The 25,041-nt window shown below is 39.8% G+C and overlaps 1 protein-coding gene across 7 annotated transcripts in view; it reads left to right on the plus strand.

The window, feature by feature from the left end:
- The window catches only part of ROBO1 (roundabout guidance receptor 1), a 1,126,854-nt gene that overhangs the window by 698,002 nt on the left and 403,811 nt on the right, over positions 1 to 25,041 (plus strand). Inside the window, exon 1 of one of the 7 annotated variants that reach the window (XM_049104796.1) lies at positions 22,998 to 23,422. The exons of the other annotated variants lie outside the window; for them this stretch is intronic. Within the exon in view, the coding sequence (XP_048960753.1) occupies positions 23,368 to 23,422 (55 nt within the window). The 5' untranslated portion in view covers positions 22,998 to 23,367. Of the gene's footprint in view, positions 1 to 22,997; positions 23,423 to 25,041 lie in introns of those variants that run through there. 7 annotated transcript variants of the gene reach the window in all.

The following is a 25,041-nucleotide window of genomic DNA, read 5'->3' on the forward strand; positions in this document are numbered from 1 at the left end:
GTCTTAAAGTAGACGAACAGATCATTACACTCATGCCCAACTCAGTCCAAAGCCATGGCAGTTTCAATTGCCCAGCTTTTCCTTCCTGGGAAGCAGTACAATACTCCCCGATCTCCTGACCTACAAAGGGCATTGATTGATAATTCGATTCTTAAGTTAAATTACATAACACTTCAGCTCCAAGGCTTTCACAGGAAAAAATAAAGGTTTTGTTTTTGTTTTTTGTTTTTTGTTTTTTTGTTTTTTTGTTTTTTTAGGAGAAGATACATTCCCTGGAAAAGAGTGGAGAACTGGATTTCAAAATAAGAACTAAAAAAAAAAGGAAGAAAGTACCCCCACTGGTATTTACTGTAGGGAGAAAAATTACCTCTATTTTTTGAAACACATATTAAAGCCAATTCTCTTTAAACCTTTTCTACCTAACATTACCAAAATATACAGAACATGAGGTCAAGACTCTTTCTGTACATCAGCTCTGAGCTATTGTCCAACGAAGTCTTCAGTCATCTATCTTTCCTGCTTGCAGGACCTTCCCACGCAGCAAACTTGCTCTCCTTGTTGTCTTTCTACACTTGATATATCTACACTTTCTACATTTGATAACAGAGGGATGTTTTTGTTCTTCATAGAGGGAAAGGAGCAGCCTCTCTGTGGAAGCTGCCATCTGTATTTATTAAGGGCTTAGAGAATACAGCCAGTTCTACTCTTGATCTGAGTATTTATTTGCTTTGAGTGTCTGCTTGGCCACAGGAAGTGCTACCGGCTGGACCTTAGAGGAAGAAATGTAGGATTTGACCTCATGATCAATGTGACATTGGGGAGGTCATTAGAATTTCATTTATAATATCAGCTGTGACAATACACTCTTCAGGGAGTTTGGATGTTTGTTTTTGTTTTTGAGCTCTACTTCTAGTTTTCGTATTTTACAGATGACTTTGTTGGGTGAATCTTAAAATCCACCTAGGTTTCAATTTTTTTTTAAAGATTTTACTTATTTATGCATGAGAGAGAGAGAGAGAGAGGCAGAGACACAGGCAGAGGGAGAAGCAGGCTCCACTCCATGCAGGAAGCCTGACATGGGACTCCATCCCGGGTCTCCAGGATCCCACCCTGGGCTGAAGGCGGCGCTAAACTGCTGAGCCAGAGCTGCCCACCTACGTTTCAATTTACAGTAGTAAAATGAAAGAGAGGAAAGAAAATTACAAGATCAGCAAGGATCCAAGTAAAAGTTGACCTCACCTTTTGAGTGAGAAGTAAACTGAAAACTTATCTGAGAAGTTTATTTCTGTAAAGCAACATGTGTCTTCTTGATTTCCACAGCTACACTTGCTAATTTGTGCTGATTGTGGAACATAAAGATGACAGTGCCAGGATCAGAGGGTTAACTCTTTTTTTTTTTAAGATTTTATTTATTTATTCATGAGAGATACAGAGAGAGAGAGAGAGAGAGAGAGGCAGAGACACAGGCAGAGGGAGAAGCAGGCTCCATGCAGGGAGTCTGACGTGGGACTCGATCCCGGGTCCCCAGAATCACACCCGGGGCTGAAGGCAGCACTAAACTGCTGAGCCACCGGGGCTGCCCAGAGGGTTAACTCTTTACAAGATTCAGAATCTAGACCAAATCACTGAAAGAAAAGGCTGCCAGTTCTTCAACAGCTGTAGGCAGGCACCACCATCACAAGGCTATACTGTGTAAGAAAGACACCACCACACATAGGTTTACAGCTTCCCTGAGTAATTCGGTAAATGTGAGTCTTCCCGGAGTATATGCCAAATGTATTCTTGTTCCAATTCTGTTGCATAAATCACCATAAGATAGAGATGCCTCTACTAAACTTAGTTTTAGATGTTCCATGATTTGATTAAGATTCCAATGTGTGATTTTCCTACCTTCAATTATTTTATTATGAATACCTATAAAATTGTTGAGAGCTATGAATTTTCTTTAAAGATTTTATTTCTTTATTCATGAGAGACACACACAGAGAGAAGCAGAGACATAGGCAGAGGGAGAAGCAGGCTTACTGCGGGGAGCCTGATACAGGACTCCATCCTGGAACCCAGGGATCACAACCTGAGCCAAAGGCAGATGCTCAACCACTGAGCCACCCAGATGCCCCAAGAGCTATGACATTTAAGAAAGCACTGTCATACAGCACTTTCTTCGTTCAGAAGCACTTAAATTTCAGCTGCTTTAGTTTTTTTAATAAATTATTTCTTGGATCATAATGAAGGGACAATAGAGAGATTATTGAACTTGTATCTACTTTCATTTTTCAAAAGAACAGTGTTTAAAAGAACTATCACTCCTTATCTAAGAAAGAAACATTAAAGGGACAGTTAAGTATCACAAAGAAACACATTTGTAAAAATGTCTGGTTCCCATTCACAGTCAGCTTCCTCAGTTAAATGCTCAATTCTAGCATAAAATGCAATGTAAAAATACCTCCAATTTACTTTGAATAAATTCACAAACTTTTATGATATCCTTTACCAAAAATGCAAAGTTTTACCAAATATATTTTCTTGAAGTTAAATGCATACACACATACTTCCTCACACATTTGCACATATTAAAAGCAGACTCTATCTAGAAGCATAGATGCTAAAGAATTTTCTCCTTAAATGTAAACCCCTTAGCAATGTATGCAAATTCTGTAACAAATTTTATCAATATTTATTCCTTCTGGCATGAAAGAAGCATATTTTGTTTGAGTAAACAATGGAATCCTTCCATAATGCTCATCTTGGGGTTCCATGGTTAAATTGACAATACCTACAATATTCTCAGTAATCCACAAACTGATCATGTTTCATTAGATTTCAGTTGTATTTATGAGGAAAAATGGTTCGGAGGCAAATAAATAGGAAATGGGAGAGAAATTTTATTAAAATCTAAGTAATAAAATCTGAAGGAATTATGCAATCTTCATACAGAGAGATATTCACTATATTTCACAAAATGCCTAAAATATTTAAAAGACACAATAAAGGTTAATTAAAGTGAATCCTGAAATATTAAAAAATGTTGTTTCAAAAGATGGAAAGTAGAAAATAGGTAGAAATAGCCAACTATATCCACTCTACGTTCTGTCCTGATTGAAATCGAGATATGTTCAATTTCTTAACTTTGTTTTGTATTTGTTTTCACTCATAAGATTTAATTTTCATTCCCAAGAGAACTAAAAGAAATTTTATATACTCTATAGAGCCATCTTGATGTTTCCTCAGAAACACTTTATCAATTTACAGACACAATTTGCTGCGAGAACTCGAGAATCTGCAACATTCCTCTTGATGTGCTGCTCTGGAATCTAAAAATTCAATCCCACAGGCCTTTTTAATCACTGCAAAGTTTTCACTCCTTTTGTGTTCAACTTTTCATATCCAACATACTGTAACGTGAGCCATACCCAAGATTCTGCCTGGATAATTCAGTAATTCTTAACAGCTGACTTCAACTTAAAATATCAAATTTGAGGCACACAGAGGCCTTCTTTCCTTTGGGCCATTTAAAACTCCCACTCAATGTCATTTTTTTTTTTTTTCACCAAGGAAGAATAAAGGAAACTGATAATTTTGTTATACTTGTATTCTTTAATAACATCATTATCTAATTAATATTTTAATCATAAATGCTTTTTAAGTTTTGAAGGCTTTTTAAAAATTTGTGCATAGGAGGAGTTGGGGACTATATATATATATATATATATAATTTATATATATAAGGTACTTTATTCATTCACATGATTCCTTCTAAAAGCAGAGCATTTTTTTGGGCATGAGATTTAAAAGATGTTTGTATATGAAAGTCAGTATATATTCAGTGATGTCTGACATGATGTTGGAATTAAAGCAAGTTTCCATTTAGCTCTCTGTTGTAGAGAAACCCAAAAGGCGTGTGTATCAAAAAAAGAGAAAATGAATAAAATCACATCTGTACGTTTATTCAAGGTAACATTTACCTCCCTAAAACACAAAATATATTCACTGTATAAATGATTATTTATCTTTATGGTTATGATGAAAAGAGAAAGAGAGGAGAGAGGGAGAAAAAAAAGACTAATAACATTTTTCATAAACATTTAGAAGGAGTTCTCTCAGTAACATGAAGAAGTCAATGTTGATACTACCTGGCTCCAATTCTTACAGGAAGTTCCGGTTAATATAGATTAATTTGTAACATTTTCTAACTATTATGCTGATATTAGGAGGGAAAGAAGATATTGCCTCATAACTTTAAAAAGGATTTTTTTTAAACCGCTGAGCCACCCAGGTGTCCCAAAAGGATTTTTTTTTTAAGATTTTATTTATTCATGATAGAAACAGAGAGAGAGAGAGAGAGAGAGAGAGGCAGAGACACAGGCAGAGGGAGAAGCAGGCTCCATGCAGGGGGCCCATGTGAGACTCCAGGATCACGCCCCGGGCAGAAGGTGGCGCTAAACCACTGAGCCACCCGGGCTGCCCTAAAAAGGATTTTTAAAAATACATATAATTTTTTTGAAATAAAATTACAAATTCAAAAGTATCTCTGAAGTACTCGAGATGCACAAAACCCATGAAGTCTCTTAGTTAAATGCATCAATGGTCATGGCAGTTTTGTGTGTACTATTCAAGTTGTTTAACAAAAGCTAAATTTCAGGTTACCATTTTTGAGAATTAAAGAATTCCAAGTTCATAGAACACTATCGTACTTATTTTCTTTTTATCCTTAATGGGCATCAGCAATTATTCAGTAAAGCGACTTTCAAGTTTAACATTTTCATAGAAATTAGCTAAGTAAATTAGTTCTATCAGAGTAATAAACCTATCCAAGGCTGTTATTTGTTAGGAGAACCTGCCTTACTCCTTCAAGAGCCACAAAGCAAAATAACATTTCTCATAAAAATGCATGAGATAGAGAAATAAAAAGAAGGAACTTAATAGTCGGGTTTTATTTTTATAACGCTTATTCTATTTTTTTTAATAAAACAAATAAAAGCATGTAGAAAGCATGTTTTTTAAAAAAACAACAGATATGTATTCATCACCCTAAAATATCAACTATTGTCACTGGTTATTTTTCAACATACCTATAATCATACTGTTAATATTATATTGTTATTCTTCTTATAATTCTAAAAGTAATATGTTCTAAATTTAAATACTATAAAAATATATACCTAACAAATTACTAACAGCTTTTGTTTCCTAGATCATCAATAACTTTATATACATCACACAGAAATAGAGTAGAAGAATTTATTTTAATTTACATAGGATAGAACATTCATATTATTATTATTTTTCAATACATAGCTAGTTATTTTCACCCAACAATATATGGGATACCTTTCTCTATTGGTACCTACAAATACATCTTTTCCAATTTAATTACATAATATATAAACTTTTATAATATTTTGCCAATATTATCCTAAGCAACTCACAGCTTTCTGAATAACTCATAACTATTATTTTAATGACTAATAGTCCATTAAGTGACACCGTAGTTTACTTACTTATCCATTATTTTTTATTAGAAATTTAGCCCTTTTGGGGGCACCTGACTGGCTCCATTGGTGGAAGGTAAGACTCTTGATCTTGGGGTTGTGAGTTCGAGCTTCGCATTGGGTATAGAGATTACTTAAAAATAAAATCTTAAAAAAAGAAAAAGGAAGGAAGAAATTTAATTAACCCTTTCCTATTCTTCCCTTGTTTCCTACATTATTTTAATTAATGCTGTGAAGGATATAGAATATTTGCTTAGCTTCCCAGAGTTAGGATTACTGCATCAAAGGACATGATCACTTTAAGACCCTGATACAGGGCAGCCTGGGTGGCTCAGTGGTTTAGTGCCGCCTTCAGCCCAGGGCCTGATCCTGGAGCCCTGGGATTGAGTCCCACGTCAGGCTCCTGGCATGGAGCCTGCTTCTCCCTCTGCCTGTCTCTCTCTCTCTCTCTCTCTTTCTCTCTCTCTGTGTCTCTCATGAATAAATAAATAAATAAAATCTTTGGGAAAAAAAAAAAAAAAGACCCTGATACAAATGGCCTCCCAGCTTTGTTTCCTCCTTTGGAGGCTGAGAGGTGTCATAAAAAAAAAAAAAAAAAAAAAAAAACATGCATTTAGAGGTGGGCAGATCTACCTTTTGATCTACAAGCCATCCTGTGAATATGAAAAATGGCCTTCTGCATTTCATTTTCCTATTTTCCTAAGTCTTACAATGCACACTTAAAAAAAATCTTCCTGGTGTTTTTATGAGGATGAAATGTTAAAAACTGAACAGTGCATCTTCTTTTTTTAAATCTCACTTGTGAATTGGAAAGTAAAAAAAATTATTTTCTACCTTATTGATGTAATTACATTTTTCAAGACGAAACTTTTTTCCTCTCAATTTATGGAGAACCAAAGACTTCAAGTGACTTGAAGATTGGGCTGAAGATATGTTCTTGGAAAATTTGAGATGTGAATACATTCTAGAACAGAGGTAGTTAGAGTAAGTTATAAAACATTATTTGCTCCAGAAAATTTTAAAAGTATTGACAGTTGTTTTGGCAAGGAAGCCATGGGGAAAAATTATCCTCTTGATTCATAATGGATACTGGTTGTGAGGATAAAATAGGAAGGCAGAGCTCATGGAATAAAGCCTGTTGCAAAGAACCGTGACCCAAGTTTTATAAATGTTCCAAAGAAATATACTCAGAGAAATGAAAACCAGATTATTTCAACTTATATTGTAGCTGAGAGAAACTATTGAGAATATAAAATAAATCCCAGATTCAAAATCCAGGCCAAAATTCTGAAAAAAACAGTGACAGCTTTGTTTTAAACTTTTAACCCATGTATGTTTTAGAAAAACCAGCGAGATCCCCTTAAAAATAAAGTCTGACTCTTCTGCCATGGATGGTAAGGGTACTCTTTAGAAATGTTTTTGAAATAAATGTAATCAAGCATTAAAGCAGCGTGCCGTGCAAAAATAAAACCAGGTAAATTCATCAGTCTATGCCTTTTATGTTCCTTGGGGCACTGTCACTGCTATTTTTATTAAAAAATTTACGCATCATAATACACTGATGTTACTTTTTCCTCAGTGAGATGTGAGTAGTAACAAAGAATGTGCTAAAAGAGAAGGAAATATGCACCATAAATCACTTGCTTAATTAGTATAGGAGAAATTTAATATCCAGCTATTTACACTTTTACTAAAAATATGTTGAGGATATTTTTTCAACTAGATAAAAAACAATTCTTTACAAAAATAAAATCATACTAGACATATCATAATATCATTATAAAAATATTCCACAAACATGTTGGTGATTAGAACATCATACACATCCTGTCGGTAAACCCCAGGAGATTCCTAGACAACTATAAGTATTGTAATTATCACTTTAATATAATGGAATAGAGCATTTTTTAAAATTAATGAGTGTTTAGGGTTATATAAAATAATCACATTATTGAGCTAATACAAAAACTAATTAAAAATAACCCAAATTTAGGGACTTTTTGAAACATGCTAAAATGTTCTAGAAATTCATTTTTTATTTCCTATCACTCTAATGTACTGTTTTATACCTTTGAACTATGTCTTTATTTCTCATGTTGTTTTCCATGGCCCCCATATAGTTAAGGAGCAGATGGGAAGTTTTTATTTATCATTTTTCAGCCAGCAGAGGGCAACAGAGCATTGTATACTAAACACCCTCAGCCAATTGAAACAGGTCAAGGAGAAGGTATTTTACTTTATTGATGAAGTTACAAAAATAAAATAGAAAAAGACCTACTGTGAACTTCCTCATCAAAATGTGTGTGTGTGTGTGTGTGTGTGCACGTGCCTTGAATTTTGAATTATGTTTTGATAATTTACTATGAACTAGAGTGAACTTTAAAATTAGTCCAAGGGAACATGCATGAACTAAGAAATATCCTAGTGAAAAACGTAATCCAGTCTTGAAGGGAATTTCAAACACTACAAATTCCCAATATTTGTAAAGAGGTTTGTATTGGGAGATTCTTTTACCCATTTCATAGTGGCAGGACATGAAGAGAATTATCTTTGAGTTAAAAGAATAACTCGAGTTATTTATGTTTTACAAGTAAATGGTTTCCCATAAAGTACTAAGCCTCATGTTTAAAGCTCAGTTTAATATATTATATTAATTATTGTTTTAAAATAATTTTATGATGGACTACGAAAATCTACTTCTTAAAGAATGTATGAGGATTACTTATACACCATGCAATGTGAGGGAAATCTTGATAAAATCTAATTTAAATACAAAGTAGTATTTTCTTTCAAGACCAAATTGGTTCTGAAGGAGTTTTTTGGTACTCCTTACTATGTATTGGAGAGTTAATTTTATACATATATATATATTATAATTATATATATATATATATAGTAATGTCAGAGAAAATATCTCTGAACCTCCTAGCCTTAAGTAAGTGATTCTTTGATTCTAGAAGCTACTGTTTTCTGCCCTTAAGCCTCATCTACTCACAAATAAATAAGCATTAGAAAGCTCATTTCATGACAGTTAAATATAGACATTGAGAGTTTTATGTTCATTCTCTTGGCTTTGTGCCCTCTATAAGTCAGCTTGTACATTTCTGAACTTGTAATGATATACTATTCTAAACAGATTTTATCATTTTGTCATAGAATAAAATAAAATATTATACATTTTTTAAATTCCTAATTTGCAAAGTTTCGTTCTTAATTGCTTTAAAAATCATGTTTACTTATTTTCATAGCCTTTAAGAGGGGATATGCTTTGAGAATATTATATCAATAACCTCTCAGCCCATTGCATTTCCGGTTTAATTTTGGGCAACCCGGGTGGCTCAGCGGTTTAGCGCCGCCTTCAGCCCAGGGTGTGATCCTGCAGAACCAGGATCAGGATCAAGTCCCACGTTCGGCTCCCTACATGGAGCCTGCTTCTCCCTCTGCCTGTGTCTCTGCCTCTCTCGCTCTCTCTCTCTCTCTCGAATAAATGAATAAATAAAATATTAAAAAAATGTTATTCTATACAGATATCTTTTAAGCTCTCTGGCTTTTGGAACACTTTTTTTAGCAACAAACTTTATACACATTGCTCAATTATTTTAAAAATGAAAAAATAACTTTTTTTAAATTAAAAGAAATACATGTTTGTGGTCTTCTACTAACTGTAAACTTAATCCTGAGGTTCCCAGGATAGTGCTCTTTTTCACAGTAAATCATAACAATTGATATGTAACCTTTGCTTACTATATTCCAAGCACTATGCTAAGCACTTTATGCATATTATGTGTTTCAATCCTCACACCCCCATGAGGTAAGAGCTATTATTCTTTTAACTTAATATAAAAGGCTTAAAAATTAACTTAATATAACTTAATATAAAATATCTTAGAGATATTAAGAGACATGTCCAAGGTCACCCAGCTAGTCAGTGACAGATATCTCTTTATGCATTTTAGAAACAAATATTGTACCTCATCATTGTCCTAAGTTTGCACCAAACTATCACTTTACCCACCCCAAATGGCAACGTTTGTTTTTTTAAGATTTTATTTATTAGAGAGAGAGAGAGAGAGAGAGAGCAAGTGAGCATGAGCAGGAGAGCCAGAGCGAGAAGCAAACTCCCTGCTGAGCAGACAGCCCAACCCGACCAAGGGCTCCATCCCTGAACACTTGGTCCTGGGATCATGACTTGAGCCAAAGGCAGACGCTTAACCAACTGAGCCACACAGATGCCCCCAGAGAGCAAAGTTTAAATAAACACTAAATACTCTCAACTTTGAATTTTCCTTGGACATCCCCTTATCTTGTAGTTCACTGGAAGATGAGTAGTATAAATATTATATGCTTGTTTTTCTTACTAAAGACATATAAATAAAAGTATACTTATATGCTTTGAAACATAATAGATATTTATTATATGCTCATTCAAATTCATGTCCACACAACAGCAAAATTTTGCTAATACTCCTTGCATCATGTCAAGTTTGTAGCATTTAGGAATTATGACCATAACAGCTTTCTGATCCCTGTCAATAGCACATACCTGGTGTAATCCACACCAATTCAACTTTCCAGTTTGCCTTATCTTTAAGTATCATCCTTCTTACTCTATTCATTCCAAGTATAGACAGAAGTAAATAACATATTATTGAATAAATATACCTCTTTAAATAGGCTAGATTGCAATTTTCAGAAAAATGTAATTAAATTGTCTATTTTAAGGTATATAGCATTTCATAATGCTTTGGCTGTGTTTGCATTCAATTTTATGTTATTTACAATATTTCCCTTTACAGTTGGTACACAATATAGCTTGCCTAATAACTTTAGAACCTGGGGATCCCTGGGTGGCTCAGCGGTTTAGCGCCTGCCTTCGGCCCAGGGCGTGGCTGGAGTCCCCGGATCGAGTCCCACATCAGGCTTTCTGCATGGAGCCTGCTTCTCTCTCTGCCTGCTTCTCTCTCTGCCTGTGTCTCTGCCTCTCTGTGTGTGTGTGTCTCCCATGAATTAAAAAAAATAAAAATAAAAACTTTAGAACCTAACTGTACCCCATTTATAAGACACATGTCTACTCTCTTATTTAATCCTCACCAAAAAAAAAAAATCCCCTTAGAATGTATTGAGCTAGACTGGAACAGTGTTTATCAATCTTGATACTATGGACATATTGGCCCCAATTGTTCTTTGTTGGGGGTGAAGGACTGTCCTGTATATAATGTGAGATGTTTTCTATATCCCTTTCCTCTATACACTAGATGCCAGTAGCCCTTTATCCCTTCTCCACCTAGTGTGACAACCACACATGTCTCTAGACATTGTCAAATATTCTCCAGGCCAGGGGGAGGGGACAAAATGATACCACCTCCCTTACTGAGAAAACTGAAATAGAATAAATCAATAAAATAAAATTTCCAAGGGAATTGTGTAGTTAGATTTAATGCCCATATGCCTGCATTTACACTTTCTTCTTATTCTTCCTCTTAGTCTAGCTAAATATTTTTTTCAAAATTTAGTATATTGTACAGAAGCATAAGCACAAAGTCACATTCAGTGAACTTTGATAAGAGCTAAAACGCTATTGGTGAACAGTCAGAAGTCATTACAGCCACTGTGGAGGCAGAGGAGGCAAGCTTAAAAGACTTACTTTTACAGCAATTATTTGTGATCAATGCTATGAAGAAATAGTCCAAATGTATCTAAGCATTTTACAGAGACAGCTGACCTATCAGGGAAGGTGGGGAATGGCAGGTCTGGGAAGGCTTTCTGGGAAAGAGACTTTCATCTAACTTAAAAAATGAAGAGTTACCCAGGGAAAGTCTGAACTAGAAGGCAAGCTCTCCAGACTCTGTTCTGCTCCCTTAATCACATAGTTTCCACCTGGGAAATACCTTTAATGATGTTCTAGGATGCATAAACACGTTGAAAGAAACATCTTAATATTCACAATCACCTTTTCAAGTATTCTTGTTGTTGTGAAATATTAAAGGGAGCAAGGTCAGAAAAATCTAGAGTAGTGGATAATTTGGTTTATTAATTAGACTTTGCCAAGTGTTCTGTATATTGCTCTATGACTTAAGCAGAACTTACAAAAAAATCCACAACTATTTCAAACATAGATTTTCCATATAAAGATCTATTTTTTTAAGATTTAATTTATTTATTCATGAAAGACACAGAGAGTGAGGCAGAGACATAGGCAGAGACAAAGCTCCTTGTGGGGAGCCTGATGCAGGACTAGATCCCAGGACCCCAGGATCATGCCCTGAGCCAAAGGCAGATGCTCAACCACTGAGCCACCGAGACACCCCTAAAGATCTCATATTTAAAAAGTGATAAAATTGGGGCACCTGGGTGATTCAGTCAAGTGACTAACGATTTCGGCTCAGGTCATGATCTCAAGGTCTTGAGATAGAGTACCTCATTAGGATCCACTCTGAGTGTAGAGTCTGCTTAAAGGTTCTCTCACTGTTCCTCTGCCCTCACCCCCACCACCGTGTGGGTGCTCTCGCTCTCTCTCTCAAAATAAGTATATAAATAAATAGTGATAACATTACCACCCTCAAGAAATAATGGCATTTTATCTTCAAATATTAAGGCATCCAATATGGGAATTGATGTCTTTTCTCTAATTATTCTAACCTTATGGTTCATATTTCACCAGGAAAGGGAAGATAGTTACATTTTTTCAAACTCCTATTCTACAATGAGCCCCATGTGGAATTTAGAGGAAAATGAATAGATGACTATGTATGTTAACCAAAATAATATGATCTGGATAAATTAGGATGCACACAATACATCTAGGTTGATCCTATTTATTTATTTATTTTATTTTTTTTAATTTTTATTTATTTGTGACAGTCACAGAGAGAGAGAGAGAATGAGGCAGAGACACAGGCAGAGGGAGAAGCAGGCTCCATGCACCGGGAGCCTGACGTGGGATTCAATCCCGGGTCTCCAGGATCGCGCCCTGGGCCAAAGGCAGGCGCCAAACCGCTGCGCCACCCAGGGATCCCAGGTTGATCCTATTTAGACTAGTGTATTTATGTATGGTCACATTATATGGTCATTGTCTGTAGTTATGATAGCCATATGCTAAACAGTATACACTTCCAGCTGGAAAGAACAATTAGCAAAATAATGAATTGTCCTTTAGTTTATACTTTTTCTCAAAGGTAATTGTTTAGGAAAAGCCTTAGGTCTTGATTTATTGCCCTTGCTAAAGAACAAAGTTTACTTTCTGGTGTGAAATACAAAACCTGTGAAATCAAGCATACCTGTGAAATACAAACACTTTCAATTATTAATCTGTTGTAATGAAAACAAAAGGCACTCCTTGAGCAAACAAATAATTCTATTGGAAAAAAGGTGAAAATTTTAGGTGTTAAGAATTGTCTAATAGTTCTTTATTGTTGTCTGTGATCTTTAACACCTACCTATGTTGGTTCTAAGAGCATTTGAACAAGCTGCCTGGTAACTCCAAACAATAAGTCACTTAAATTGTGGGAAGCATGGTTTGCTTCATAGAATATCTGTGATTAAAATGAAATGTATTAACAGTTTACCAGCAAGACAATATCCTAATACGATTTCTTTTTTAAGATTCAGATTCTATACATCTTAGTGGCAATTGGAAATAACCTAAATATTTAACCACTGGAGATTAGTTACATGTATTTTAGTACATTCATGTGATGGAATTCTATTTTATCCCTTTAATGATGGTGTTAAAGAATAATTTATGACACAGAAAAATTGTCATGACATATTGTTGAGTGAAAATGTAGGTTATATACAGCAGTTTTTAGAGTATTATTCCATATGGTAAGAAGAAAAGTCTCTACACACAGAGGGAGGGAGAAAGGATGGAAAGAAAGAAGGAAGGAAGGAAGGAAGGAAGGAAGGAAGGAAGGAAGGAAGGAAGGAAGGAAGGAAGGAAGGAAGGAAAGGAGGGAGGAAGGAAGGAAGGAAAAAAGAAAGAAAGACAATCCAATAAAATGTTGATAGCATACGTGATGATACTTGAGTGAATTATTATAAATTTGGGTTTGGAGGGTATTTTCCAAATGTTCTGTAAATGCATTATTCCTATATTTTGAAGAAAATTAAATGAAACCACATTAGAACCAAATAGCATTTGAGTACAACCATGTTACTTATAGTATGTAATCTAAGAAAAATTGTGGCAAAACATTGACATGCCAAATTCACATAATATTTTTTTTTACTTTGTAGTTGAAGCATTGTAAGTAAAAATTAATGTTTAGAAATCTTTGAATAATTTTCATGTGATATCTTTTTGGTAAGGTTGTTTTACTGGCTTCAGCAAACATCTGTTTTGTTTCAAAGATACTGATATGATACATAAATGCAACAAGATATGTACTGTACCAGTGAAATTCTAGCTGGTAGGTGTGATAAAGCAGCTTTTAAGTAGTAGATAGTGATAGGAAATTGAGAAGATGAGATTAGATCAAATCAACAAAGAATAATGGAATTGGATGATTTTGTTGGAATGTGGCCAGGGCACTAGAGAGGAGGTGATTAAACTCTTGGGAAAATATATAATTATCCTTGTTGTTAAGACAGTAGGTTTACATTTCATGTCAATTTCAACAGCAGATTGTTCCTCAATGACAATTGTGGGATATAGAGTCAGTATTTATCCACAGGAATGAGCACCTCCAGATTTAGAATCCTAGGCCTCAATCACACCAGGCAGCTATTAAATTCCGAAGCCCCAACTTAGCTTTTCAAATGAGAAGTCATTTTTTCATAAACCATAAGAGAAAAATACATTAAGAGGCTGTAAAATAAATAACATAAAATTTTCCAAATGACGTGCAATGCTACAATTTAATTAATTCCTTATTATTAATGTTGTTAGTAGTAGTAGTACTTACAATAAATTTGAATACTTTATTTCTTCTAGTTAATATAACATTAAATATGTAGGCCTACTTTTAATTTGCTGACCCAGAAAATAACCCGGAAAATAGGAAACGCTTAATAAAATTTCAAGATGTTTTTCAAGTCAACATAATATTTCATTAATGAACTGATTAAAATAACTTTTAGAACCTAGGTAAAACATTATTCAGAATAAATAAAGCAGAGGTGGGGCTAAACATATGAAGGTACAAATGAGACATAAGTCCCAACATATGTACCTCAATCTTCTAAATATTTCTTGAAAGGATTTTTTAAAAAGCAATAAAACCCCAAAAAGTTTAAACAGTTTTGTAAAACACATCTGCAGAATTAAATATAATGTAAATTACTTACAAAATAGTCAGTTTGTGTTCAAATTGTAGGCCTATAGCGTGTTTCATTCAGCTGTGCAGCTGTTAACTATGATCCCAATTTAAGAGAATTTTAATTCATGATTAGTATAGTATATGCTTCGTACCAGATATATCTGGAAGTAAGAACCAAAAGATAGCAAAATTTTGTGGTAAGATATAAATATATATGCATCTTTATGTTTTTCAATATATTTTGAAGTTCCAAAAAAACTTGTACTGTATATTTTTTCATGCCTTCTCGTCAGAGTTAAGAGAAACAAAAAACCCCTTTGAACATTTTGTATATAAAATAAAAGAGATTTAAACATCTAAATTCCATATAGAAGTAGAACTACAGATGCATATACTTCAGAGTCACTTTCTTGTACTCATTCCCAAAATGAAAGTTGATCTCTAAACAAACAAAACAAAGTTGCACCGTGATAGCTTTTTTCAACTAGAACCAAATCTGTAAGAATAACATTACTTTAAGCAACAGCTTTTATTTGCATCTAATGATCTGGTGTAGGGATAAATTCAAGTAGCCAAGGTTCAAATACGTATTCATCCTCATAATAGCTGAACATCCTCTATCTCCTCACACATAAAATAGGATAATAGTAGTAACCTATCAAATAATGTATTTATGAATTTAGGATATATGAGTCAGAATACATAAAATACTAAGAATACAGTACCTCTAGCACATAATGCTATATAAATGTTGGCTGTTATTAGTTTATGCTATTAGGAGTTGAAGATCTTTAAATTTTTTAAAAGATAAGTCAGAAATATGCAAACTTCACTATATAATATAGAATAATATAATATCAATTATAGTATATCTACTGATGAATGAATTCCAAAGGTAAAGAATCTTGTCTGGGGCGCCTGGGTGGCTCAGTGGTTGAGCGTCTGCCTTCAGCTCAGGTCATGTTTCTAGGGTCCTGGGACTGAGTCCCACATCAGGTCCCCCACAGGAAGCCTGCTTCTCCCTCTGCCTGTGTCTCTGCCTCTCTCTGTGTGCCTCTCATGAATAAATAAATAAATACTTTAAAAGAAAAAAATAATCTTGTCCAAAGGTTTCTGATTAATCTGTTTCAGTGGAAAGAAATCTCATGAATTATTAAGATTTATTTATTTATTTGAGAGGGAAAGAGAGAGCAGGAAGGGGCAGAGAGTCTTAAGCAGACTTAACACTGAGCACAGAGCTCCATCCATGACCCTGAGGTGAGTGCCCTGAGATCACCCCAGGCCAAAGTGAAGTCTGCCACTTAACTGACTGCACCACCCAGGTGCCCCTCTCATGACTGAGAGGACTGGGATTTTTTTGTTTTATTTTTATTATTTTTAAAAGATTTCATTTATTCATTTGAGAAAAAGAGAGAGCAGGGGGCAAGGCAGAAGGAGAGGGAGAAGCAGACTCCCTGCTGCCCTGGGAGCCTGATGCAGGGCTTGATCTCAGGACCCAAAGATTATGATCTGAGCTGAAGGCAGACGCTTAACCATCTGCACCCTGGGTTCTGGTTTTGACTAAATTAAAACTAAGAGTGTTTTGGGGAAAGTCAGTTTCTTTAGGCTTCAGGTTTCTCAATTATAAAGTTAATGATTGAATAAATAATAGAACTATATATTAGAGAAAATACACTTTAGAACTACGGAAATAGGTTCTTTAAAGAAGGCTTTCTCAAAAGATACATTAACCATGAAATATGACTTGTTCTTTCATTTATTCATTCATTCCACAAACATTTGAGTGCCTAAGAGGTACTAGGCTCTGGATAGAAATAGAAAAGTGAGTAAAATAGTCAAGAATTCCTGACTCCATATAATATTTTAAGAGGAATGAAGTAGTCAACAAAAATAAAGAAATATATATGTAGTATCCTAGATGGGGTAAGCTCTCTGTTGAGAAAAACGAAACAAAACCGAAAAATAAAGCATGACATGAGTATGAAAAGTATGGTGTTAAGATGTCGTTGTATAATTGGTGGTCAGAAAAATACTCTCTGGGAAGGTTTGATTTTTATTAAAAGATGTGAGAGGAAAGAGTGGGTTTGTAGATTTATGGAAGCAAGGATTCAAGCCAGAGGAAGAATAAAAAAATCGGGGCAGGTGGTGGCCTGCTAACACTCCAGAATGGCACAAAGGCCCCTGCATGGGAGCAGAACAAGCACTGGCAAGTCAATGGGGGTAAGGAGATGCTGTTGGGGAAGAGTGAGCTTCCACTCTATGTGGGAGGGAGACCACTGGAGGCTTCGAAGCAGAGCAGAGACACGATGGACTCAGGTTTCAACAGGATCCCTCTGGCTGCTCTTTGAAGTGTGGCCTGGAAGTGCAGTCATTTCAGTTTACAGCCTTTCTCAGTAAGGAAGACTGCGTTGCTCATTTCAAGACAAATAAGTTCCCCCCCCCCCCCGCCCCCCCCACATAAGTAACATATGCAATCTAGTCAGGGAGCACTGGAGATACTACTATAGTAGCTGTGTGGTGTGGAGGGGCAATGTTTACTAAAAAGCCAGGGCTTCTCCAGATGCTCTTCCCTTGGGGACTCACAAGCTCATTTGCATATTAAAGGCTTTGGGAAATCCTTCCAAATGTTGACTTCAAAGTCTCCCAGGCCTATCCTTCCATGAAACTGCACCCTCCCCAAAACGCCCGCTCCCACGTGCAAAACAAGCTGAGTTTAAATATAAGATCCATGACCTCCACACCCCTGGACCTTCAGTTAATGATTTACTGTCTCAACCTGATCCCTAAGTTAGGATAATAATACCACCTAACATAATCATGGTGAGAATTTGGTCAAGGCAGTATCTAAAGGGCCCAAAATATTGCCCTCAATCAATCCCAGTGTCCCCCTCCTTCATCTTCAAAAACAAATTGCCAATATCAGAGGAGTAAATTCTAGTGAGACCTATGTTGCTAATAGTTAAGGTCCCAGGTCCTACGGAAAGGATTTAGCAATATAGCCCCTAGGTTTAGAACATTCATAATGTTCCCAGGATGCTGAGATGCTAAAAGGCAAGCACACTGACAGCAATTCCACAGAAGCTTGAGTGCATCATAGTTGATACGTTTTAATGAGCTTTAGAGAAAGACTCACGGAGTCCTATCCCACTCTTCCGTGTAGTGAAGAAACTGGCCCAGGTAACATCACAGTAAGTCTTTAAGTAAGTGAAGACAGATAACTCAGGAAGTCTCTCTCCTCTCCCTATGGTTCCCAGTGCGGGGGGGGGGGGGGGGGGGGGGGGGGAGGGCAATATCACACATTCTAAAAGGCAGAGAAGCAAACAAACAAAAGTAATGCTGTTAAAATGTGTCCTATGTACTCTTAAGAGAAAGCATAAGAGAAAGCATCATGGTAAACTTTATTCTTTCATGAAAAAAGCTAAGGCATATTTTGAAATCCTACCTACCATTCTTTCATTTTTTTTTTTTACTGCTCTAATCCTAAATTATTTCTCTCTTCCTTGAATTGCCATTGCATGTTAAATCTATACCCCGCTATATGTGATTTATTACGTGTGACTTGTTGCTATCACATATGGCAGCTAGAATCAGTACGCAATACTCTATTGCTCAATTAAACAACAAAAAAAATAAGTTTCCCCCAAAGTAACGACCATATGCTGTTTAGTGAGGAAAGCTGCAGTTCCTAATTGTTAGGAATAGAGGATTAGAGATATTGTTACCTGAGTAGCATGGCACAGACTGAGCAATGTTTACTAAGGAGACACGGCTTCCCAAAACAGTAGATGTTTCCAACAGATGTGTTTATTCTCCCTTTATTAGAGTTACTTTAGGTTACTTTATTGAATGGGATCTCTCTCTCTCTCTCTCTCTCTCTCTCTTTTTAAGTATGCTCCATACACAGGGTGAAGCCCAACGCTGGGTTTGAACTCATGACCTTGAGATCAAGACCTGAGCTGAAATCAAGAGCCCCTTGCTTAACTGACTGAACCACCCACCACTCCTGCATGAAACTTCTCTTATATATTCAAACTTAGAAAAAAAAATTCAAATATTAAAGTATTCAAATATTCAACCTAGTTCATTATCTCAGATATTAAAGATTTCACAGATTATTCAGCAGTTTCATGTGAAAATTGCTAAGCTAGCTGTTGGACCCTGAGAGATAGTCTCTTGGAATATGCAGCACAGCCGTAGTGTGTATGGCTTGTATTACGCTGCCTCTGACCAGATCTCCTGGAACTTCCAACAGTATCCCAGACTCTGGCGCGGCCTGATTCTAAGGCTTCTTCCTAAGAGGCGAAGAGAGAGCAATGTTCTGGTTTGTAGTTTCCTTAGGAACTCTAGTCTGCTCCCATTGATCTGGGGAAGTGATATCTGGAATCCCAGGAGGGAGCCTGGGAATTTTGTTATTTCCTGAGTTCCTGCGACTACCCCCATAAAAGATAAAATCAGATCAGACCAACCTCAGAGATTAACACAGCTCTAGAATCTTTACTGTCCAAGAAGCCCCATTCACATAACTATTGGAGTATGTTATTTTTGGGTTTCCTCAAAATTCTCAGGGAGACTTTTTAGGGATCCTGAATTTCACAAGCTCCAAATGAGATCAGAATTTTGTAAACGGAAACTTAGAATTTGTGACTCATTCAGATCATGGTGATCAGAATAGTTTCTGAGTGAAAATTAAGACATTTTCTCCTTACCTTGCTATTTGTCAGAGTTCTGTTGTGTGTCAGAGTTGCCTACAGACTGACACAGGTAGACATTGTATCCATGTGTACACACTCACACTTGTACACATGGTCATACAGACACATTGAACATTTTATGAACTCTAATAGTAATTTATTCTCCAGGAGTAGCAGTGGAGAGGTGACTGGTTGCTATGATTCACCCATCTCCAGGAGTGACTGAACTATCATTTAACCCTAATGACATGCTGTCTCTACTTTTTCTGATAGGTTCTACTCTGGAGCTTGTGTAGCTTGCTATAATACGAGCTCTGAGGGCCGGGTGACTGAGTTTCTACTTGAATCGTGCCACTATAGGGCCCTTTACTGGTTCCTGCACATAGATGACATTTATCCAGTGTTTCTTTGCACAAGTAAGAGTAAGTAAGTGAGTGGAAGAAAGGAGTTGCAAAAGTTCTCAGGTACTTTGAGTCCCACTTCTTAATATATCCCTAGTATCTTCTGAATACAAATTCTTGTCTTCTGATGCCACTTTTACTGATACAATTGACGGAAAAGTATACTTTGCAAGAGACAGAGGAAGAAGAAAGGGCCAGCATATGTGTTTGTGATAATAGTCCTCATCAGGGACTCCTCAAAAGTTAACTCCTTGAGGATTCTTATTGCTGACTCCTAGGTAATATAATCTCTAAGGGTAAGATAGAGGAGATGGAGGGAGGGGGTTGTTGCCAACTGAGGGTGAAAAATAAAAGGATTGGATTGAAAGGAGTATTCCTATGGTTTCCACTCAATGATAATGAGATCAATGAAGGAAATCTCGAGAAATTTTAGCAAACTTCCAGAGATCAGAAGATGCACTTTGGAAAACAATGAACTAGGGATTCTCTTATCTATTCTGGTTTATATTTAAAAGTACACACTTTTTACTAAGTGGTTGTTAAAAATCTTTATTTTTTTTTTAAAGATTTTATTTATTCATTCATGAGAGACAGGGAGAGAGAGGCAGAGACCCAGGCAGAGGGAGAAGCAGGCTCCATGCAGGGAGCCGGATGTGGGACTTGATCCTGGGACTCCAGGACGGCACCCTGGGCCAACGGTAGGCGCTAAACTGCTGAACCACCCAGGGATTCTCCCCAAAATCTTTTTTTCCCCAAAAAATCTTTATTTAAAATATTTGGAGGATTTTTTCCCTCTCTCTTTCTCAAGTACCATGGTCTACCTTTTTTATTTTCTGTTAGTGGGTAAGCTTTATCTTACAAGCATGTTTTATCCCAAGGGGAAAAAGATGTATTCTGCCTTTCTCACTAAATGTCCTTTCACAAAGACCAAATCAATGTATGTTTTCCAGCAGTTATGGCACATTCTTGTTTTTACTGCTGGACAGATTTTGGTTGGAGTCTTTGAATTCTTATCTCCGGCCTGTTTACTGAATTTGCAGTTAGCTTTCGCAGGATTAAACTATCTTTCACTTTCAGAGATAGGTGCTATTAACCAGAGTTTCTTTCTTCAAAATGCTACTCCATGGTCATTGGTTGTAGGAGCAGCAACCAAAATGAATGTATAATGAATGTATAATTTGCTTTTAAAAGATTATCTTTCATTAGGTAATGCTTGTGCTCACTTAAAAAAAAAAATAGAGAAGCACAACAGCATAAAGAGCCAATCCATCCCCATTCCCTACCCCCCCCCCCCCCGCCCCCATCTAGCATGCAGTTCTCCTTTCCAGAGATCATCACTGAAAGCAGGTCTGGTATATTCAGATAGATACCAAATTTCAAATTTTGAAATTATTGTACATAATTTTATAGGTAGTGATTCACTTGAAAGACCAGTTCTAAATACCAACATTTACCATTTATTGGGCACACACCATGTCTCAGGTGTTTTGCCTACAGTATTTTACTTAATAGAAAAAAAAGTGAATGAGTGCAAGATTGCTCCTCAGATATGCCAGGTTTAGTTTGGTTTGGGTGTGATTTGTTAAAATTTGTTAATATCTCAAGCGTCTCTATTTTTGAGTAGAGATGACTGAGATTTGGCATGATAACAGAAATAGTAGTAACTGGTGGGTTGGGGTTTCAGGGAGGGTATATGGGGTGTAGACCCGCTGGTTTAGACAATGCTGAATGGCTTCCCTTATAGCCGCAAACTTGGGGATAGTCAAGGATTTTTTTTTCATTTTTTTTTATTGCATTTGTCCCTATTTCAGAATTACTCCCCCATTTGTTAACAGTCTAGGAGTTGAAGGAGAGGCTCTTGGTGAAACAAAGAAGAGGCCCCCTGGCTCACTCCTGTGCCCCTCGAGTTGGGTAGACGGTCTACACGACTGCCAGCAACCGCAGCTCAAGTGATTTCTGCGGCCCAGTGCCCCACTGTTTGGCAACGAGTGTGATGGTTAATATGGTCGCGGGAGTCATCACGCTCCCCCCGTCCTACAGGCTTCTGGCCCCCATTCGATCGAAGGCCAAAAAGAGAATGTGACTGACGCAGGGCGGAGCCCAGCGGAGTTTCTCCCAACTCGGGGCAGCGGCCAGGAAGAGGTTAAGGAGGACCAGGAGGGTTTCTGAAGTCCTGGGCTGGGAGGTTCCATTTGGGGAAAGGTGCAGGGGAGCCGGGGGCGGGGGAAGCAGGCGAGGGAGGTCCCGAGGGTCTGGGCTTCGGGTCGCGAGCGCGCGCGCCCTCCCCCGCGGCCGCAGTCGGGCTCCCGGCGCGGGCGGCGCAATCGCCGCGAGCGGGACCTGCCGAGCGGGAGCTGCCGAGCGGGACCTGCCGGCCGGCGTCGGGCCCAGAGCGCCGCGCGGGGCGGGCTGCGCGGCCCCTTTAAGTGCTCGCGGGCCGGCGGGGCGGGGCGGGGCCGGGGCCGGGGCCGGGGCCGGGGCCGGCGCCCGGGAGACCCACAGGCCCGCGAGCCCGAGGAGCGGCGGCGGCTAAGGCGGCTGCGGCGGCTGCGGCGGCGGGAGAGCCCGGAGCTCGGGGCTGCTCGGCGGGGCCCTCCGCACAGCCTCCTGCGCGCTCCGCCCCGCGGCGTCGGGGCCGCCTCTCCGCCGCCCTCGGAACTTCGCGCCGCGCCGTCCCGGCCGCCGAGACCCCGGGCGCCCGCGCGCGCCCCAGCGGGCGAGGGACCCGGGGCGATGCTGAGCGGCGCGCGGCGCTGGGGGCCCCGGGGGGGCGCGCGTCTGCCCGCGCCGCGGCCGCTGGCCCCCGTGCCCTCCGCGCCCCGCTCGTCCCGCAGGTGATGGGAGCGGGCGCCGGCCCGGGCCACCGCCGCCGCCGCCGCCGCCGCCCCCGCTCGTCCGGCCGCCCAGGCGCCCCCGCAGCACCCGAGCCGCCGGCGCCCCGCGGCCGCCTCCCGCGCCGCCGCCGCCGCCGCCGCCGCCGCCCGGGGCCAGCCGCAGACCGCGCCGCGCCGTAGCCGGAGCCGGAGCCGCAGCCGCAGCCGCAGCCGCAGCCGCAGCCGCAGCCGCGCCCGGGCGCTCCCGACTCGGGCCTCACGCCCCAAGCTCGCCGCCGCCGCGCCTGCCCTCGCCGCGGCGCTCGGGCTCGCCGGGGGGCGCGCGCCGGGGGGCTCGGCGGGGCCCGCGGGCAGGAAGCGGCGCGGCTGCTGGTCCGCTCGGCCCTTTGTTGTGCGCCCGGAGCCCGGAGCGCGGAGCCCGGAGCGCGGAGCGCGGAGCCCGGAGCCCGGAGCCCGGAGCCCGGAGCCGCGCCTCGGAGCTGCGGGTCTGCGAGGGGCTCCGAGGCACTGACGGGCGTCCGCAAGGGCCGACAAGTCATCAGTCGCCCCGAAAACTCTTGGCGGATCGACCCACGTCGCTCACATTAAGCCTCTGCGTGGGGCGTGTGGGGTGTGCGGCCGCGCGAGCTCGGGGGCCCCGTCGCTGCCCCTCCTCTTGGCATGAGACTGCACGCAGGACGCGCCCGAGGACAATGATCGCGGAGCCCGCCCGCCTGTACCTCTTCGGATTGCTCTGTCTCTGCTCAGGTAACGGCGCGCTCGCTCCTGCCGTCACCCCCGCACGCCCCCTCCCACTCCGCGGCGGCAGACCCCGGACTGCATCTCGGCGACCTCCCGGCTGGAGGCCGGAGGGGCTCGAGCCCCGGCGGGGTTTTAAGCCGGAAGGGCCGTGCCTAGTTTGCGCTTGGGTCGGCCCTTTGCCCCCATCCCCCGAGACCCCCACGCCCCGGCGCGGACCTCGGCCTTTCGCCAAGTTCAGGGCCCGCCCTGGCCGCCCTGGGCGCTCGCGGGGTCCGAGCTCCCGGGGCGGGGGGCGGCCGGGGGGGGGGGGACCCTCAGGATGAGCCAACGTGACCTTCCTCCTCTCTTCCCCCGGGGACGGAGACGTGCGCCCCGGGAGCTTGGGGCCCAGGGACCCGCCAGGGTTCCCGGACCCGGTCGCCCAGGTCGCCCCCTCCTCTCCCCAGTACAGGGATTATTAGTAGTTGTTTTGTGTAACCAAAGTCTGTAATTAAATTCGATGCTGAAGAAACTTCAGGAAATAACTCCTCCTTACGGTGGGATATCAGCTACCGCTCTGCCTGGCTGCCTCGAGAAGGAACACAGGCAGTTCCAAGCATCTGAAGGGGAACAGTCAGTGCCGGGGAATCTTCCTTGGGAGGGAAAAGCAGAAGGCTGAATTTAGGGTTTTGGCGATTAATTATACGGTGGTACTGAGTCTCTCCATATGAAGTGCTGGAAGGATGCTGCGATGAGGTCCTTCTGACACTTAAAATAGTTTTCTTCAGGCTCCCTAAGAAACTTTTACTAAGGGTGAGCCACGACTCAACTTTTCTTTCTTCCCTCTTGGTAGATTCTGGTTTCAATCAAGGCTCCGGTTTCAGGCCTTAACACACACACACACACACACACACACACACAATACACCTCAGGGGATTTTTTTTTTTTTTAATAGTTGAATACCGAGCTTCAAGTTGCATCAGGGCCTGTAACTTTGAGTCACTCAATTTTCATGATTATGAAACAGTTTTGAAAGGTGGGTTTTTGCTTTTCGCCGTCCATGGCTATGGTTTATATTTTGACCAAGGATTTTACTTAATGAAATCCGAAAAAGAGAAGAATGCACATCAGCTAAGTGATAGCAGATCCCTAAAAGAATTAGCCCACTGAATATGCTTCCTGACTAACAGGAGCAGTTGCAGCTAAACTAAGAACTTCATTAAATTGTTATTCCTTTGAAGACAACAGAAAACTGAAGTTTTTATATATTTCACAGTGAATAGATGAATAGATTAAACCCACTCTTAGGGATTGCCTCTCCTTACTTCCAGCTTCCCTTTTCTGTAATGTAGTTTTTTTTTTTTTCCCCTTAGTTTGCAGATCTGAAGGACTGAATAGGTTCCCCACCCCCACGGCCAGCCGAGGATGCAAATCAAAAACATTAGGACCTGATCTCTCTATTTGTCTCTCTTTGCTGTGTCTCCCCCAGTTTAATTTACAGCTTCAGATACCTTTGAGATTTTTGTTGATTCACCTTCTCAGTTAAAGTTTATTCACGTGTGTAAAGTGAAGTGTCAGTGTGATAAATGACTGGAGGGGCAGATTCCTGAAGATAGGGGGATTAATGATCTTTAGTCACTGTTTGA

This window comes from Canis lupus, chromosome 31, assembly GCF_003254725.2.
Source record: "Canis lupus dingo isolate Sandy chromosome 31, ASM325472v2, whole genome shotgun sequence".
NCBI lineage: Eukaryota > Metazoa > Chordata > Mammalia > Carnivora > Canidae > Canis > Canis lupus.